Consider the following 17,130-nt stretch of genomic DNA (forward strand, 5'->3'; position numbering starts at 1 on the left):
TAAAATTCACATTTCACATAAATCATGTTTTTGTTTTGAAAACATAGCCGTTCCTTGGCGTTGGCTGAGTTCCCCCTCACGTGGTGGTTTAACGTGAAGTGAACCCTAAACTTTACCCCAGGAGATACCCTACGCGCCTCTCCGTTTGAGGTAAGAATATAATGGGGTTTACCGTGCCCCTCTAAAAGGCTGGTCCACATAAACCCCCTACTGCAGTGATTAATTAATATATAATCCACCATATAATAAAACTCAATAACATGATATGGCAATTTTGTAATTCGTAGTTTTTCAAGGTAACCAAACAATTCGCATTTCAATACAATTGCCAACTAGCAAATCATGCTCGATTTATCATAAGCCAGTTAATTTAAACAATTAAATTGCCACAATTAACAGTCTCCGTGTACTCTATTTTTCAAAATCACTATTAATTTCAAAACAATTTATAATTTAATTTCATTGAAACTCATTTATTCATAAAACATGAAAATTTATCTTTTTAAATTCCTTTTTCCATAGAATTCATGAAAGCATCTAAAAACCACCCTAGATAATTAAAATGACAGTAAGTTTACTCACAATGTCTAGAATGCAGACTTTCGAAGCACTCTGTCTACTGGTCCTCGGATGCAATTTCCTTGCCTTTATCGGAGGACTCACCACCTTGACACAATACAAAATCGAGAGTTTCACCAAGTTGGTACTAAATCAAAATTAAACTAATTTAGACTACCAATGCATGATATGGAATGCAAAAATGCACTGGTAACTATCTAAATCTGGTATTGGCCTAATTCGTCTTATCACCCGATTAAATTCCTAACGGGTCCGTTTAAACTCCAATTTAATTCTTTTCAGTTTCTATACCTCAATTGCACCCAAATTAACTTAATGTCCCTCAGTGTGGTGCAAATTATCAGTCCCAACAGTAAATTACGAAAATACCCCTAGTGGGTAAAAATTCGTATTTTTGCTCCGAAAATTCCCATTATTTTTCTAGGCTCATAATTCATCATTCCTTAACCAATTCTCCTAGAATAAAATCAAACTCATCCTCACTCACTACATGGTAAATTCAGCCATTAATGGTTGGGGGAGAAAATAAATTCTTTTCTTGTTGTTTTGTTTCTAAATATGCTAAACTAACTAAAAACACTAACATAAATTAAAATCAAATAAATCCAACAACTTTCTCTCTCCTAACCCATTTTTCCAGAATTTAATTCATCATGAAAACATGTAATTTAATCATGGAAAATAAAGAGAAATGCTTGGGAATAAGAAAACTCAAGCTTAATAGAAAAAAACTCACCTTTTTCACTTAATTTCCTTGAAAATTCACACTTTTTCTTTGATTTTCTCTCTCTAGGGTTTTGTTTTTATTTTCTCTCTCTTCTTGCTGGTTTGGCCGGCCATGGGGTGGAAGATGGGCTGATTTTGTGCCTTTTAAAAAGGAAAATAATAAATTAATAAAGGCATGACACATGGCATCATGTCATTGGCCCGTTTTTAAAATTTTAAAAATTTAAACATTTTATCTCCACCACATGTTTAGTCAAGAGTCAAAGATGAAGACAAGGAAGACCATGTGCTGGAAAAAATATCCTGGTGGTGGAAAATTACAATTTTGCCCCTGAAGTGGCAAAATTACCATTTTACCCCTATACTCCAAATTATACCGAAATTAAAATTTTTCACTTCTAAACCTCAAATCATACTTCAATAAGTCAAATTATACTCTAATAAGTCAAATGGGGTCAAAAAAAATCTTTTCTAAAATTCCTATTTTGTCCCCAGGTGGCAAATGACCATTTTGCCCCTAGTTAGTGAAAATTCCGATTTGACTCCAAATTGATCCTCAAACTCCAAATTACCATTTTAAGTCATCCATGAACTGTGAAACTCTTAATCTCACCTTAAAATTCCTATTTGATCTAGTTCGAGGATTAAATCAACTTTATTGTACCTCTAGGTACAATACCGACTTTTGTAAATTTTTCGGGACTCTCCTAGCATGCAATCATGCTATCATCACATGTATGTCATGAATAGTATTTTATAAGGTCGGGCTTTACAGCACTACCCCCCTTAAAATAAAATTTTGACCTCAAAATTTCACTTACCTAATTCCAATAAAAGATGTGGATATTGGTTTCTCATCTGGCTCTCGACTTCCCACGTCATCTCCTCCATTCGAGCATTCTTCCACAATACTTTCACCATTGGAATGCTCTTGTTCCTTAGCACTCGATCCTTTCGATCTAGAATACGTACAGGCTGCACCTCGAACTTCAAATCCTCATGCAACTCAATGGGAGGTGTCTCTAAAATGTGAGAGGGATCGGGAACATACTTTTTCAACATCGAGACATGGAAGACATTATGAATTCGATCTAACTCTGGGGGTAATTCAAGTCTGTAAGCCACTGGCCCAATCCTTTCAATGATACGAAAAGGTCCAATGTATCTTGGATTGAGCTTTCCCCTCTTCGCGAATCGAATCACACCTTTCATCATCCAATAAATACCACAAATTATCACAATAGTATAATCAAATAAGATTTAATTCTTGGAAATTTCAAATTATTACCTTTCCAAGGAGAAACCTTAAGAAAAACTTTATCGTCGACTTCAAACTCCAAATCTTTCCTTCGTTTATCCGAATAATTCTTCTGCCTATCTTGAGCTGTCTTTAATCGCTCTCGGATAACTTTGACCTTATCGTTTGTCAAATCAATCAATTCCACATTCACCAATTTCCTCTCACCTACTTCATCCCAACAGAGCGGAGTTCGGCATTTCCTTCCATACAAAGCCTCGTATGGTGCCATCCCAATACTAGACTGAAAACTGTTATTATAAGCAAACTCCACCAATGGCAAGTGTTTGTCCCAACTCCCGATAAAGTCAATGACACAAGCCCGTAACATATCCTCCAAGGTCTGAATAGTTCTCTCAGATTGACCATCTGTCTGTGGATGAAAGGCAGTACTAAATCTCAATTTAGTTCCAAGAGCTTCCTGAAATTTCGGCCAAAATCGAGAAGTAAATCGAGGGTCTCGATCTGACACAATAGAAACTGGGACTCCGTGTAATCTCACAATCTCATCTATATAAAGTCTTGCCAGCCTCTCAATAGAATACGTGCTATGGATAGCCAAGAAATGGGCGGACTTAGTCAATCTATCCACAATCACCCAAATAGCATCCTTCCCACTTTGTGTCCGCGGCAAACCCAATACAAAGTCCATAGTCACATGTTCCCACTTCTATTCAGGAATCGGTAAAGGTTGAAGAGTACCTGACGGTTTTTGATGCTCCGCCTTGATCTGTTGGCATGTGAGACATTTCGCTACAAACTCTGCTATGTCTCGTTTCATACCCGGCCACCAATAACTTTCTTTAATAGTCCGATACATCTTGGTGCTTCCGGGATGTAAAGCGTAGGCGGAAGAATGAGCTTCCTCCAAAATAGCTCGTCTCAATTGATCATCCTTAGGAACACAAATTCGGTCTCTAAGCATGAAAGTACCATCATCGCTGAGTCTAAACTCACTAGCTTCTCCATCTTGCAGCTTTTGAACTTCCTGTTTCAACCAATCATCAGATTTCTGCAATTCTCTTATCTGATTCAACAATGAAGGTCTCACGACGAAACTAGCAAGTAGGGTTCCATCCTCACCATTATTCAACTGGATCCCTAGAGATTTCATCTCAAGTAACATCGGAAAATAAGAACTTTGAAGTGTTGCTAACGACGATGAGGATTTACGACTTAAGGCATCCGCTACAACATTTGCTTTTCCCGGATGATAATCAATCACTAAGTCATAATCCTTAATCAACTCCAACCATCGTCTCTGTCTCAAGTTAAGCTCTTTCTGGGTGAGCAAATACTTCAAACTTTTATGATCAGAAAAAATCCGACAACGCTCACCATATAAATAATGTCTCCAAATCTTCAATGCGAATACTACTGCTGCTAACTCCAAGTCATGAGTAGGGTAATTCGTCTCGTGCTTCTTCAACTGTCGGGAAGCATAAGCTATTACTTTCTCGTCCTGCATCAACACACACCCTAATCCCAACTTAGATGCATCGCTATATACCACAAATTCTTTTCCACTAACAGGAAATGTTAAAACGGGAGCGGAGGTTAACCGGTTCTTTAGCTCCTGTAATCGATTCTCACAAACATCATCCCACTCATACTTAACTCCTTTACGAGTTAAACGAGTCAGAGGAGCTGCTATCAAAGAAAATCCCTGAACAAATCTCCGGTAATAACCGGCTAAGCCAAGGAAACTACGAATCTCAGTTACCGTTCTCGGTTGCTCCCATTGCAAGATTGCCTCAATCTTCTTGGGATCGACATAAATTCCAGCTCCGGACACCACATGTCCCAAGAAAACCACTTCCTTCAACCAGAATTCACATTTAGAGAACTTGGCATAGAGTTGTCTCTCGCGTAAAGTTTGCAACACAATGCGCAAATGGGCAGCATGTTCATCATCATTCTTCGAATAAACCAGGATGTCATCGATGAATACTATCACAAACTTATCCAAGTATGGATGGAACACCCTGTTCATAAGATCCATAAAAACTGCCGGGGCATTAGTCAAACCAAACGGCATCACCAGAAACTCATAATGCCCATAACGCGTCCTGAAGGCAGTCTTAGGTACATCCTGCTCCTTAATCCTCAACTGATAGTACCCAGATTTCAAATCAATCTTAGAGAATACCATAGCACCTCGTAATTGATCAAAAAGATCGTCTATCCGGGGTAAAGGGTATTTATTCTTGATGGTCACTCGGTTCAACTGACGGTAATCAATACACAATCGAAGAGTGCCATCTTTCTTCTTTACAAATAGGACTGGTGCTCCCCAAGGAGAAATGCTAGGGCGAATGAAACCTTTATCCACCAAATCTTGCAACTGGGCTTTCAGTTCCTTCAACTCTGCTAGAGCCATTCTATATGGAGGAATAGAAATAGGTGCGGTACCCGGAAGTAAATCAATAGGGAACTCAAGCTCTCGATTAGGAGGTATTCCCGGTAAATCATCAGGAAATACATCAAGAAACTCACTTACTATTGGGACATCCTCTAACTTAGGTTCCCCCTTTGAAGTATCGATCACGTATGCCAAATAAGTCGGATACCCTTTTTGCACTAATTTTGAAGCTTTGATGGCCGAGATTACACAAGATGGTAATACTCGACGTTCCCCTACAAACACAATCTCTGCTCCCTTCGAATTCCGAAGAACAACTTCTTTTCGGAAACAATCCACGTTTGCCCAATGTGCAGTTAACCAGTCCATACCTAATATTAAATCAAAATCCAAGATCTCTAGAGGAATTAAGTCACCCCTAAATTCTTCCTCACCTACCCTTACCCCACAGTCTCTATAACAAGTATTTCTAATCAACTGTTCTCCTAGAGGGGTATGCACTACAATTTCTTCCTCTAATGGTGACAGGTTTCTATCAGTAATTGATGCAAATGTCGTACTCACATAAGATCTATCTGAGCCAGAATCTATCAAAACATAAGCATCTTTATCAAATAAAGACATAGTACCTGTCACTGCTCCAGGTCGGACTCGTGCCTCATCTTCTGTCACAGCAAAAACTCTTGTCGCGGTACGAGTCTGTGGTCTCGAAGGTGGATGTGACGGGGTATTACTCTCCACACCAGACCGTATGGCTACTCCCTGTCTCTGTGGTAACCCAGAAGAATCTCTCCTCTGTATATCTGTGCGAGCTAGTGGAGATGATGCAGCTACAGTGGCTCGTCCTAACTGTGGGCAATTACTCCTAATGTGACCCGTCTGTCCACATTGGAAACATCTTGTTGGCCCTCTACATAGCCCACTATGATAATTCCCACAATTTCTGCATCTGTCAAAACCTCCGAGACTCTTCCCAGAACCAGTCATAGCAGATCTGCTAAACCTCGAAGGTCTCTGCTGTGATGGTGGAAATGGAGGTCGAGGAGATGTCACGGAAACAGAAGTAGTGCTCCTTGAAGTCGCTGAGTCCTTGCCTCTTTTTACTGGCTGACTAGAAGACATACCAGGATTCCTCTTTTTTGCAAACTCAGTCCGAATCTTTCTATTCTCAGTCGCGAGCTTCTCAGCCCGTAAAGCCATCTGTACCACCTCCTTATGTGGCTCCCTACCAATCACTGTCATTCGCTCTCTGATCTCATTACGGAGCCCTTCCTCGAAATAGCTGGCTTGATCCTGCTCAGATTTCACCAGATCCGGCACATATAACATCAACTCGTTAAAACGAGTCTCGTACTCCTCTACAGTTAGATTTCCCTGTTTCAAACTCAAAAATTCTCTCTTCTTTTCTTTTTGATGGAAATAAGTGAAATACTGACCATCGAATTCCCTGAGAAAATCGGACCATGTCTGAGGAGTAGCGGAACGGGACTTCACCGAATTCCACCAAGTACGAGCCCTCTTCTCTAATAATCTCGTAGCCACCATCAGCTTCATGTCATCATCTAATCCCATATCAGAAAGAGTCTCGGACACCTGATTAATCCAATCCTTTGCCACAGTGGCATCCAACTCACCAGTGAAAGATACACAACCCAATTGCCTAGCCTCCTTCAGCTTCTTGGAAATGGATACATCCTGTATTGGTGGTGGAACTAAATGAGTAACTGGAGGCACTACAGGTGGAACTTGACCAGTCTGAGCTTGACCAGCCATTGCTGCAAAGAAAGCTGCCAATGCTTGTGCTGCCTCAGTAGGCATGGCGGGAATACCAGTAGGTGGCTGAGGAGGTGGAGGATGTGGAGGACTATCGGCCTGTTCAGCAGCAGGTGCTGCCCGAATGGTAGATGCAGCTGATTCCTCGTCTACTGTATCTGGCTGATGACGTTGGGAACGACCTCTTCCCCTCCCAACCGATCTAGTGAGAGGTGGGCGTCCGCGTCGAGGAGGCATTATAATCTATAAAAAAAAATACGAGCAAGTTTAGGTAACCTTAGGCTCTATATGCAAATGCATGTATTCTATTCAACCTAACCTAACTTAACTTAATCCGGGGCCACACTGATATTGTAAATTTTCCAAAACAACTTTAAAACTAAAAACTTTGATCTTGAAAACCAAAAGCTCTGATACCAATCGAATTGTCACGACCCGGTACTCCCCTTGAGCCCGTGACAACCGCCGCGGTGTCCCGGTAGACACTTATTGCCCGGAATGTCAACCCGAAACCCCGCAAGGCTTTACTATCAGTTTCTCTGTTCCCTTGTGAGCAACCATTGTCAAATATCGTGTTCTAAAATATTTTAAGCTGTTTCCAACTTTAAACAAATAAAATATTAATTTTTCGTCTCACAAGGGTATTTTGGTCATTTTTTTCAAAAATTTTAAAACTGGCTAAAACGTAATATACAAGTACAAAACACACAATTCATATTCAAAATGAGTTTAAAAGTCTAAAATCTTCATTTAAAACGAAATTATGGTTATTTGAATATAATAAGAAAATAAAAGAAATATTAAGTAAAATATTCTATTTTCTTATAAAACAATATTTATAGAGTTATACGTGAATAATTTTTATAACGTAAAAGCTAAATAAATTATACTTAAATACAGTAAGCCAAAATATTTAATTTAATTTACAATAATAAGAGTGCCCCCGAATAAACAAAAGTAAAGAGGACTGTGAACCTACGGTTTGGAAAATGCAGATCCCACTGTAGTCCTCGATGAGATCAGCTATCTACAGTCTATACTGAACCTGAAATGGGTGGAAAGGAGGGTGGTGAGATTATAAAATCTCAATGAGTAAACAAACATCATCCTAAACATCTAGAGTTGAGTACATGGAGACAATAAAGTAAATCATCATAAACTGGGTTATAGCATTAGAACACATTTTGTTCGAAACACGTAAAGAGGCTTATGAATCTCATAAAAATCTAGGCTTGTGCCATAAATCCATTATCGGGGACACCTTGGCCGAGGCATCCTACCGAGACCGCCAAGGCTATTAAAATTCACATTTCACATAAATCATGTTTTTGTTTTGAAAACATAGCCGTTCCTTGGCGTTGGCTGAGTTCCCCCTCACGTGGTGGTTTAACGTGAAGTGAACCCTAAACTTTACCCCAGGAGATACCCTACGCGCCTCTCCGTTTGAGGTAAGAATATAATGGGGTTTACCGTGCCCCTCTAAAAGGCTGGTCCACATAAACCCCCTACTGCAGTGATTAATTAATATATAATCCACCATATAATAAAACTCAATAACATGATATGGCAATTTTGTAATTCGTAGTTTTTCAAGGTAACCAAACAATTCGCATTTCAATACAATTGCCAACTAGCAAATCATGCTCGATTTATCATAAGCCAGTTAATTTAAACAATTAAATTGCCACAATTAACAGTCTCCGTGTACTCTATTTTTCAAAATCACTATTAATTTCAAAACAATTTATAATTTAATTTCATTGAAACTCATTTATTCATAAAACATGAAAATTTATCTTTTTAAATTCCTTTTTCCATAGAATTCATGAAAGCATCTAAAAACCACCCTAGATAATTAAAATGACAGTAAGTTTACTCACAATGTCTAGAATGCAGACTTTCGAAGCACTCTGTCTACTGGTCCTCGGATGCAATTTCCTTGCCTTTATCGGAGGACTCACCACCTTGACACAATACAAAATCGAGAGTTTCACCAAGTTGGTACTAAATCAAAATTAAACTAATTTAGACTACCAATGCATGATATGGAATGCAAAAATGCACTGGTAACTATCTAAATCTGGTATTGGCCTAATTCGTCTTATCACCCGATTAAATTCCTAACGGGTCCGTTTAAACTCCAATTTAATTCTTTTCAGTTTCTATACCTCAATTGCACCCAAATTAACTTAATGTCCCTCAGTGTGGTGCAAATTATCAGTCCCAACAGTAAATTACGAAAATACCCCTAGTGGGTAAAAATTCGTATTTTTGCTCCGAAAATTCCCATTATTTTTCTAGGCTCATAATTCATCATTCCTTAACCAATTCTCCTAGAATAAAATCAAACTCATCCTCACTCACTACATGGTAAATTCAGCCATTAATGGTTGGGGGAGAAAATAAATTCTTTTCTTGTTGTTTTGTTTCTAAATATGCTAAACTAACTAAAAACACTAACATAAATTAAAATCAAATAAATCCAACAACTTTCTCTCTCCTAACCCATTTTTCCAGAATTTAATTCATCATGAAAACATGTAATTTAATCATGGAAAATAAAGAGAAATGCTTGGGAATAAGAAAACTCAAGCTTAATAGAAAAAAACTCACCTTTTTCACTTAATTTCCTTGAAAATTCACACTTTTTCTTTGATTTTCTCTCTCTAGGGTTTTGTTTTTATTTTCTCTCTCTTCTTGCTGGTTTGGCCGGCCATGGGGTGGAAGATGGGCTGATTTTGTGCCTTTTAAAAAGGAAAATAATAAATTAATAAAGGCATGACACATGGCATCATGTCATTGGCCCGTTTTTAAAATTTTAAAAATTTAAACATTTTATCTCCACCACATGTTTAGTCAAGAGTCAAAGATGAAGACAAGGAAGACCATGTGCTGGAAAAAATATCCTGGTGGTGGAAAATTACAATTTTGCCCCTGAAGTGGCAAAATTACCATTTTACCCCTATACTCCAAATTATACCGAAATTAAAATTTTTCACTTCTAAACCTCAAATCATACTTCAATAAGTCAAATTATACTCTAATAAGTCAAATGGGGTCAAAAAAAATCTTTTCTAAAATTCCTATTTTGTCCCCAGGTGGCAAATGACCATTTTGCCCCTAGTTAGTGAAAATTCCGATTTGACTCCAAATTGATCCTCAAACTCCAAATTACCATTTTAAGTCATCCATGAACTGTGAAACTCTTAATCTCACCTTAAAATTCCTATTTGATCTAGTTCGAGGATTAAATCAACTTTATTGTACCTCTAGGTACAATACCGACTTTTGTAAATTTTTCGGGACTCTCCTAGCATGCAATCATGCTATCATCACATGTATGTCATGAATAGTATTTTATAAGGTCGGGCTTTACAGCACTACCCCCCTTAAAATAAAATTTTGACCTCAAAATTTCACTTACCTAATTCCAATAAAAGATGTGGATATTGGTTTCTCATCTGGCTCTCGACTTCCCACGTCATCTCCTCCATTCGAGCATTCTTCCACAATACTTTCACCATTGGAATGCTCTTGTTCCTTAGCACTCGATCCTTTCGATCTAGAATACGTACAGGCTGCACCTCGAACTTCAAATCCTCATGCAACTCAATGGGAGGTGTCTCTAAAATGTGAGAGGGATCGGGAACATACTTTTTCAACATCGAGACATGGAAGACATTATGAATTCGATCTAACTCTGGGGGTAATTCAAGTCTGTAAGCCACTGGCCCAATCCTTTCAATGATACGAAAAGGTCCAATGTATCTTGGATTGAGCTTTCCCCTCTTCGCGAATCGAATCACACCTTTCATCATCCAATAAATACCACAAATTATCACAATAGTATAATCAAATAAGATTTAATTCTTGGAAATTTCAAATTATTACCTTTCCAAGGAGAAACCTTAAGAAAAACTTTATCGTCGACTTCAAACTCCAAATCTTTCCTTCGTTTATCCGAATAATTCTTCTGCCTATCTTGAGCTGTCTTTAATCGCTCTCGGATAACTTTGACCTTATCGTTTGTCAAATCAATCAATTCCACATTCACCAATTTCCTCTCACCTACTTCATCCCAACAGAGCGGAGTTCGGCATTTCCTTCCATACAAAGCCTCGTATGGTGCCATCCCAATACTAGACTGAAAACTGTTATTATAAGCAAACTCCACCAATGGCAAGTGTTTGTCCCAACTCCCGATAAAGTCAATGACACAAGCCCGTAACATATCCTCCAAGGTCTGAATAGTTCTCTCAGATTGACCATCTGTCTGTGGATGAAAGGCAGTACTAAATCTCAATTTAGTTCCAAGAGCTTCCTGAAATTTCGGCCAAAATCGAGAAGTAAATCGAGGGTCTCGATCTGACACAATAGAAACTGGGACTCCGTGTAATCTCACAATCTCATCTATATAAAGTCTTGCCAGCCTCTCAATAGAATACGTGCTATGGATAGCCAAGAAATGGGCGGACTTAGTCAATCTATCCACAATCACCCAAATAGCATCCTTCCCACTTTGTGTCCGCGGCAAACCCAATACAAAGTCCATAGTCACATGTTCCCACTTCTATTCAGGAATCGGTAAAGGTTGAAGAGTACCTGACGGTTTTTGATGCTCCGCCTTGATCTGTTGGCATGTGAGACATTTCGCTACAAACTCTGCTATGTCTCGTTTCATACCCGGCCACCAATAACTTTCTTTAATAGTCCGATACATCTTGGTGCTTCCGGGATGTAAAGCGTAGGCGGAAGAATGAGCTTCCTCCAAAATAGCTCGTCTCAATTGATCATCCTTAGGAACACAAATTCGGTCTCTAAGCATGAAAGTACCATCATCGCTGAGTCTAAACTCACTAGCTTCTCCATCTTGCAGCTTTTGAACTTCCTGTTTCAACCAATCATCAGATTTCTGCAATTCTCTTATCTGATTCAACAATGAAGGTCTCACGACGAAACTAGCAAGTAGGGTTCCATCCTCACCATTATTCAACTGGATCCCTAGAGATTTCATCTCAAGTAACATCGGAAAATAAGAACTTTGAAGTGTTGCTAACGACGATGAGGATTTACGACTTAAGGCATCCGCTACAACATTTGCTTTTCCCGGATGATAATCAATCACTAAGTCATAATCCTTAATCAACTCCAACCATCGTCTCTGTCTCAAGTTAAGCTCTTTCTGGGTGAGCAAATACTTCAAACTTTTATGATCAGAAAAAATCCGACAACGCTCACCATATAAATAATGTCTCCAAATCTTCAATGCGAATACTACTGCTGCTAACTCCAAGTCATGAGTAGGGTAATTCGTCTCGTGCTTCTTCAACTGTCGGGAAGCATAAGCTATTACTTTCTCGTCCTGCATCAACACACACCCTAATCCCAACTTAGATGCATCGCTATATACCACAAATTCTTTTCCACTAACAGGAAATGTTAAAACGGGAGCGGAGGTTAACCGGTTCTTTAGCTCCTGTAATCGATTCTCACAAACATCATCCCACTCATACTTAACTCCTTTACGAGTTAAACGAGTCAGAGGAGCTGCTATCAAAGAAAATCCCTGAACAAATCTCCGGTAATAACCGGCTAAGCCAAGGAAACTACGAATCTCAGTTACCGTTCTCGGTTGCTCCCATTGCAAGATTGCCTCAATCTTCTTGGGATCGACATAAATTCCAGCTCCGGACACCACATGTCCCAAGAAAACCACTTCCTTCAACCAGAATTCACATTTAGAGAACTTGGCATAGAGTTGTCTCTCGCGTAAAGTTTGCAACACAATGCGCAAATGGGCAGCATGTTCATCATCATTCTTCGAATAAACCAGGATGTCATCGATGAATACTATCACAAACTTATCCAAGTATGGATGGAACACCCTGTTCATAAGATCCATAAAAACTGCCGGGGCATTAGTCAAACCAAACGGCATCACCAGAAACTCATAATGCCCATAACGCGTCCTGAAGGCAGTCTTAGGTACATCCTGCTCCTTAATCCTCAACTGATAGTACCCAGATTTCAAATCAATCTTAGAGAATACCATAGCACCTCGTAATTGATCAAAAAGATCGTCTATCCGGGGTAAAGGGTATTTATTCTTGATGGTCACTCGGTTCAACTGACGGTAATCAATACACAATCGAAGAGTGCCATCTTTCTTCTTTACAAATAGGACTGGTGCTCCCCAAGGAGAAATGCTAGGGCGAATGAAACCTTTATCCACCAAATCTTGCAACTGGGCTTTCAGTTCCTTCAACTCTGCTAGAGCCATTCTATATGGAGGAATAGAAATAGGTGCGGTACCCGGAAGTAAATCAATAGGGAACTCAAGCTCTCGATTAGGAGGTATTCCCGGTAAATCATCAGGAAATACATCAAGAAACTCACTTACTATTGGGACATCCTCTAACTTAGGTTCCCCCTTTGAAGTATCGATCACGTATGCCAAATAAGTCGGATACCCTTTTTGCACTAATTTTGAAGCTTTGATGGCCGAGATTACACAAGATGGTAATACTCGACGTTCCCCTACAAACACAATCTCTGCTCCCTTCGAATTCCGAAGAACAACTTCTTTTCGGAAACAATCCACGTTTGCCCAATGTGCAGTTAACCAGTCCATACCTAATATTAAATCAAAATCCAAGATCTCTAGAGGAATTAAGTCACCCCTAAATTCTTCCTCACCTACCCTTACCCCACAGTCTCTATAACAAGTATTTCTAATCAACTGTTCTCCTAGAGGGGTATGCACTACAATTTCTTCCTCTAATGGTGACAGGTTTCTATCAGTAATTGATGCAAATGTCGTACTCACATAAGATCTATCTGAGCCAGAATCTATCAAAACATAAGCATCTTTATCAAATAAAGACATAGTACCTGTCACTGCTCCAGGTCGGACTCGTGCCTCATCTTCTGTCACAGCAAAAACTCTTGTCGCGGTACGAGTCTGTGGTCTCGAAGGTGGATGTGACGGGGTATTACTCTCCACACCAGACCGTATGGCTACTCCCTGTCTCTGTGGTAACCCAGAAGAATCTCTCCTCTGTATATCTGTGCGAGCTAGTGGAGATGATGCAGCTACAGTGGCTCGTCCTAACTGTGGGCAATTACTCCTAATGTGACCCGTCTGTCCACATTGGAAACATCTTGTTGGCCCTCTACATAGCCCACTATGATAATTCCCACAATTTCTGCATCTGTCAAAACCTCCGAGACTCTTCCCAGAACCAGTCATAGCAGATCTGCTAAACCTCGAAGGTCTCTGCTGTGATGGTGGAAATGGAGGTCGAGGAGATGTCACGGAAACAGAAGTAGTGCTCCTTGAAGTCGCTGAGTCCTTGCCTCTTTTTACTGGCTGACTAGAAGACATACCAGGATTCCTCTTTTTTGCAAACTCAGTCCGAATCTTTCTATTCTCAGTCGCGAGCTTCTCAGCCCGTAAAGCCATCTGTACCACCTCCTTATGTGGCTCCCTACCAATCACTGTCATTCGCTCTCTGATCTCATTACGGAGCCCTTCCTCGAAATAGCTGGCTTGATCCTGCTCAGATTTCACCAGATCCGGCACATATAACATCAACTCGTTAAAACGAGTCTCGTACTCCTCTACAGTTAGATTTCCCTGTTTCAAACTCAAAAATTCTCTCTTCTTTTCTTTTTGATGGAAATAAGTGAAATACTGACCATCGAATTCCCTGAGAAAATCGGACCATGTCTGAGGAGTAGCGGAACGGGACTTCACCGAATTCCACCAAGTACGAGCCCTCTTCTCTAATAATCTCGTAGCCACCATCAGCTTCATGTCATCATCTAATCCCATATCAGAAAGAGTCTCGGACACCTGATTAATCCAATCCTTTGCCACAGTGGCATCCAACTCACCAGTGAAAGATACACAACCCAATTGCCTAGCCTCCTTCAGCTTCTTGGAAATGGATACATCCTGTATTGGTGGTGGAACTAAATGAGTAACTGGAGGCACTACAGGTGGAACTTGACCAGTCTGAGCTTGACCAGCCATTGCTGCAAAGAAAGCTGCCAATGCTTGTGCTGCCTCAGTAGGCATGGCGGGAATACCAGTAGGTGGCTGAGGAGGTGGAGGATGTGGAGGACTATCGGCCTGTTCAGCAGCAGGTGCTGCCCGAATGGTAGATGCAGCTGATTCCTCGTCTACTGTATCTGGCTGATGACGTTGGGAACGACCTCTTCCCCTCCCAACCGATCTAGTGAGAGGTGGGCGTCCGCGTCGAGGAGGCATTATAATCTATAAAAAAAAATACGAGCAAGTTTAGGTAACCTTAGGCTCTATATGCAAATGCATGTATTCTATTCAACCTAACCTAACTTAACTTAATCCGGGGCCACACTGATATTGTAAATTTTCCAAAACAACTTTAAAACTAAAAACTTTGATCTTGAAAACCAAAAGCTCTGATACCAATCGAATTGTCACGACCCGGTACTCCCCTTGAGCCCGTGACAACCGCCGCGGTGTCCCGGTAGACACTTATTGCCCGGAATGTCAACCCGAAACCCCGCAAGGCTTTACTATCAGTTTCTCTGTTCCCTTGTGAGCAACCATTGTCAAATATCGTGTTCTAAAATATTTTAAGCTGTTTCCAACTTTAAACAAATAAAATATTAATTTTTCGTCTCACAAGGGTATTTTGGTCATTTTTTTCAAAAATTTTAAAACTGGCTAAAACGTAATATACAAGTACAAAACACACAATTCATATTCAAAATGAGTTTAAAAGTCTAAAATCTTCATTTAAAACGAAATTATGGTTATTTGAATATAATAAGAAAATAAAAGAAATATTAAGTAAAATATTCTATTTTCTTATAAAACAATATTTATAGAGTTATACGTGAATAATTTTTATAACGTAAAAGCTAAATAAATTATACTTAAATACAGTAAGCCAAAATATTTAATTTAATTTACAATAATAAGAGTGCCCCCGAATAAACAAAAGTAAAGAGGACTGTGAACCTACGGTTTGGAAAATGCAGATCCCACTGTAGTCCTCGATGAGATCAGCTATCTACAGTCTATACTGAACCTGAAATGGGTGGAAAGGAGGGTGGTGAGATTATAAAATCTCAATGAGTAAACAAACATCATCCTAAACATCTAGAGTTGAGTACATGGAGACAATAAAGTAAATCATCATAAACTGGGTTATAGCATTAGAACACATTTTGTTCGAAACACGTAAAGAGGCTTATGAATCTCATAAAAATCTAGGCTTGTGCCATAAATCCATTATCGGGGACACCTTGGCCGAGGCATCCTACCGAGACCGCCAAGGCTATTAAAATTCACATTTCACATAAATCATGTTTTTGTTTTGAAAACATAGCCGTTCCTTGGCGTTGGCTGAGTTCCCCCTCACGTGGTGGTTTAACGTGAAGTGAACCCTAAACTTTACCCCAGGAGATACCCTACGCGCCTCTCCGTTCGAGGTAAGAATATAATGGGGTTTACCGTGCCCCTCTAAAAGGTTGGTCCACATAAACCCCCTACTGCAGTGATTAATTAACATATAATCCACCATATAATAAAACTCAATAACATGATATGGCAATTTTGTAATTCGTAGTTTTTCAAGGTAACCAAACAATTCGCATTTCAATACAATTGCCAACTAGCAAATCATGCTCGATTTATCATAAGCCAGTTAATTTAAACAATTAAATTGCCACAATTAACAGTCTCCGTGTACTCTACTTTTCAAAATCACTATTAATTTCAAAACAATTTATAATTTAATTTCATTGAAACTCATTTATTCATAAAACATGAAAATTTATCTTTTTAAATTCCTTTTTCCATAGAATTCATGAAAGCATCTAAAAACCACCCTAGATAATTAAAATGACAGTAAGTTTACTCACAATGTCTAGAATGCAGACTTTCGAAGCACTCTGTCTACTGGTCCTCGGATGCAATTTCCTTGCCTTTATCGGAGGACTCACCACCTTGACACAATACAAAATCGAGAGTTTCACCAAGTTGGTACTAAATCAAAATTAAACTAATTTAGACTACCAATGCATGATATGGAATGCAAAAATGCACTGGTAACTATCTAAATCTGGTATTGGCCTAATTCGTCTTATCACCCGATTAAATTCCTAACGGGTCCGTTTAAACTCCAATTTAATTCTTTTCAGTTTCTATACCTCAATTGCACCCAAATTAACTTAATGTCCCTCAGTGTGGTGCAAATTATCAGTCCCAACAGTAAATTACGAAAATACCCCTAGTGGGTAAAAATTCGTATTTTTGCTCCGAAAATTCCCATTATTTTTCTAGGCTCATAATTCATCATTCCTTAACCAATTCTCCTAGAATAAAATCAAACTCATCCTC

General features: G+C 39.3%; 2 protein-coding genes across 2 annotated transcripts; both read right to left on the minus strand.

The window, feature by feature from the left end:
* Positions 1-594: 594 nt before the first annotated feature.
* Positions 595-7,782, minus strand: LOC148764283 (uncharacterized). Its single transcript, XM_088803288.1, has 3 exons — positions 7,717-7,782; positions 5,594-6,980; positions 595-666 (listed from the first exon to the last, which is right to left on the minus strand). The coding sequence occupies exons 2-3, from the start codon at positions 6,972-6,974 to the stop codon at positions 617-619; spliced, it is 1,431 nt and encodes a 476-aa protein (XP_088659414.1). The 5' UTR covers positions 6,975-6,980; positions 7,717-7,782; the 3' UTR covers positions 595-616.
* An 847-nt stretch (positions 7,783-8,629) lies between these two features.
* LOC148764284 (uncharacterized) lies at positions 8,630-15,817 on the minus strand. The gene is made up of 3 exons (XM_088803291.1): positions 15,752-15,817; positions 13,629-15,015; positions 8,630-8,701 (listed from the first exon to the last, which is right to left on the minus strand). The coding sequence occupies exons 2-3, from the start codon at positions 15,007-15,009 to the stop codon at positions 8,652-8,654; spliced, it is 1,431 nt and encodes a 476-aa protein (XP_088659417.1). The 5' UTR covers positions 15,010-15,015; positions 15,752-15,817; the 3' UTR covers positions 8,630-8,651.
* Between the last annotated feature and the right edge of the window lie 1,313 nt (positions 15,818-17,130).

Source organism: Theobroma cacao, chromosome 2 (assembly GCF_053813885.1).
Source record: "Theobroma cacao isolate CCN51 chromosome 2, ASM5381388v1, whole genome shotgun sequence".
Taxonomy (NCBI): domain Eukaryota; kingdom Viridiplantae; phylum Streptophyta; class Magnoliopsida; order Malvales; family Malvaceae; genus Theobroma; species Theobroma cacao.

Coding starts and splice junctions, on each gene's coding strand:
- LOC148764283 (XM_088803288.1), bottom strand. CDS start 6,974: ATGCCTCCTCGACGCGGACGCCCACCTCTCACTAGATCGGTTGGGAGG. Junction 667..5,593: donor CCGACCTGGAGCAGTGACAG/GTACTATGTCTT, acceptor TATTGTGTCAAG/GTGGTGAGTCCTCCGATAAA.
- LOC148764284 (XM_088803291.1), bottom strand. CDS start 15,009: ATGCCTCCTCGACGCGGACGCCCACCTCTCACTAGATCGGTTGGGAGG. Junction 8,702..13,628: donor CCGACCTGGAGCAGTGACAG/GTACTATGTCTT, acceptor TATTGTGTCAAG/GTGGTGAGTCCTCCGATAAA.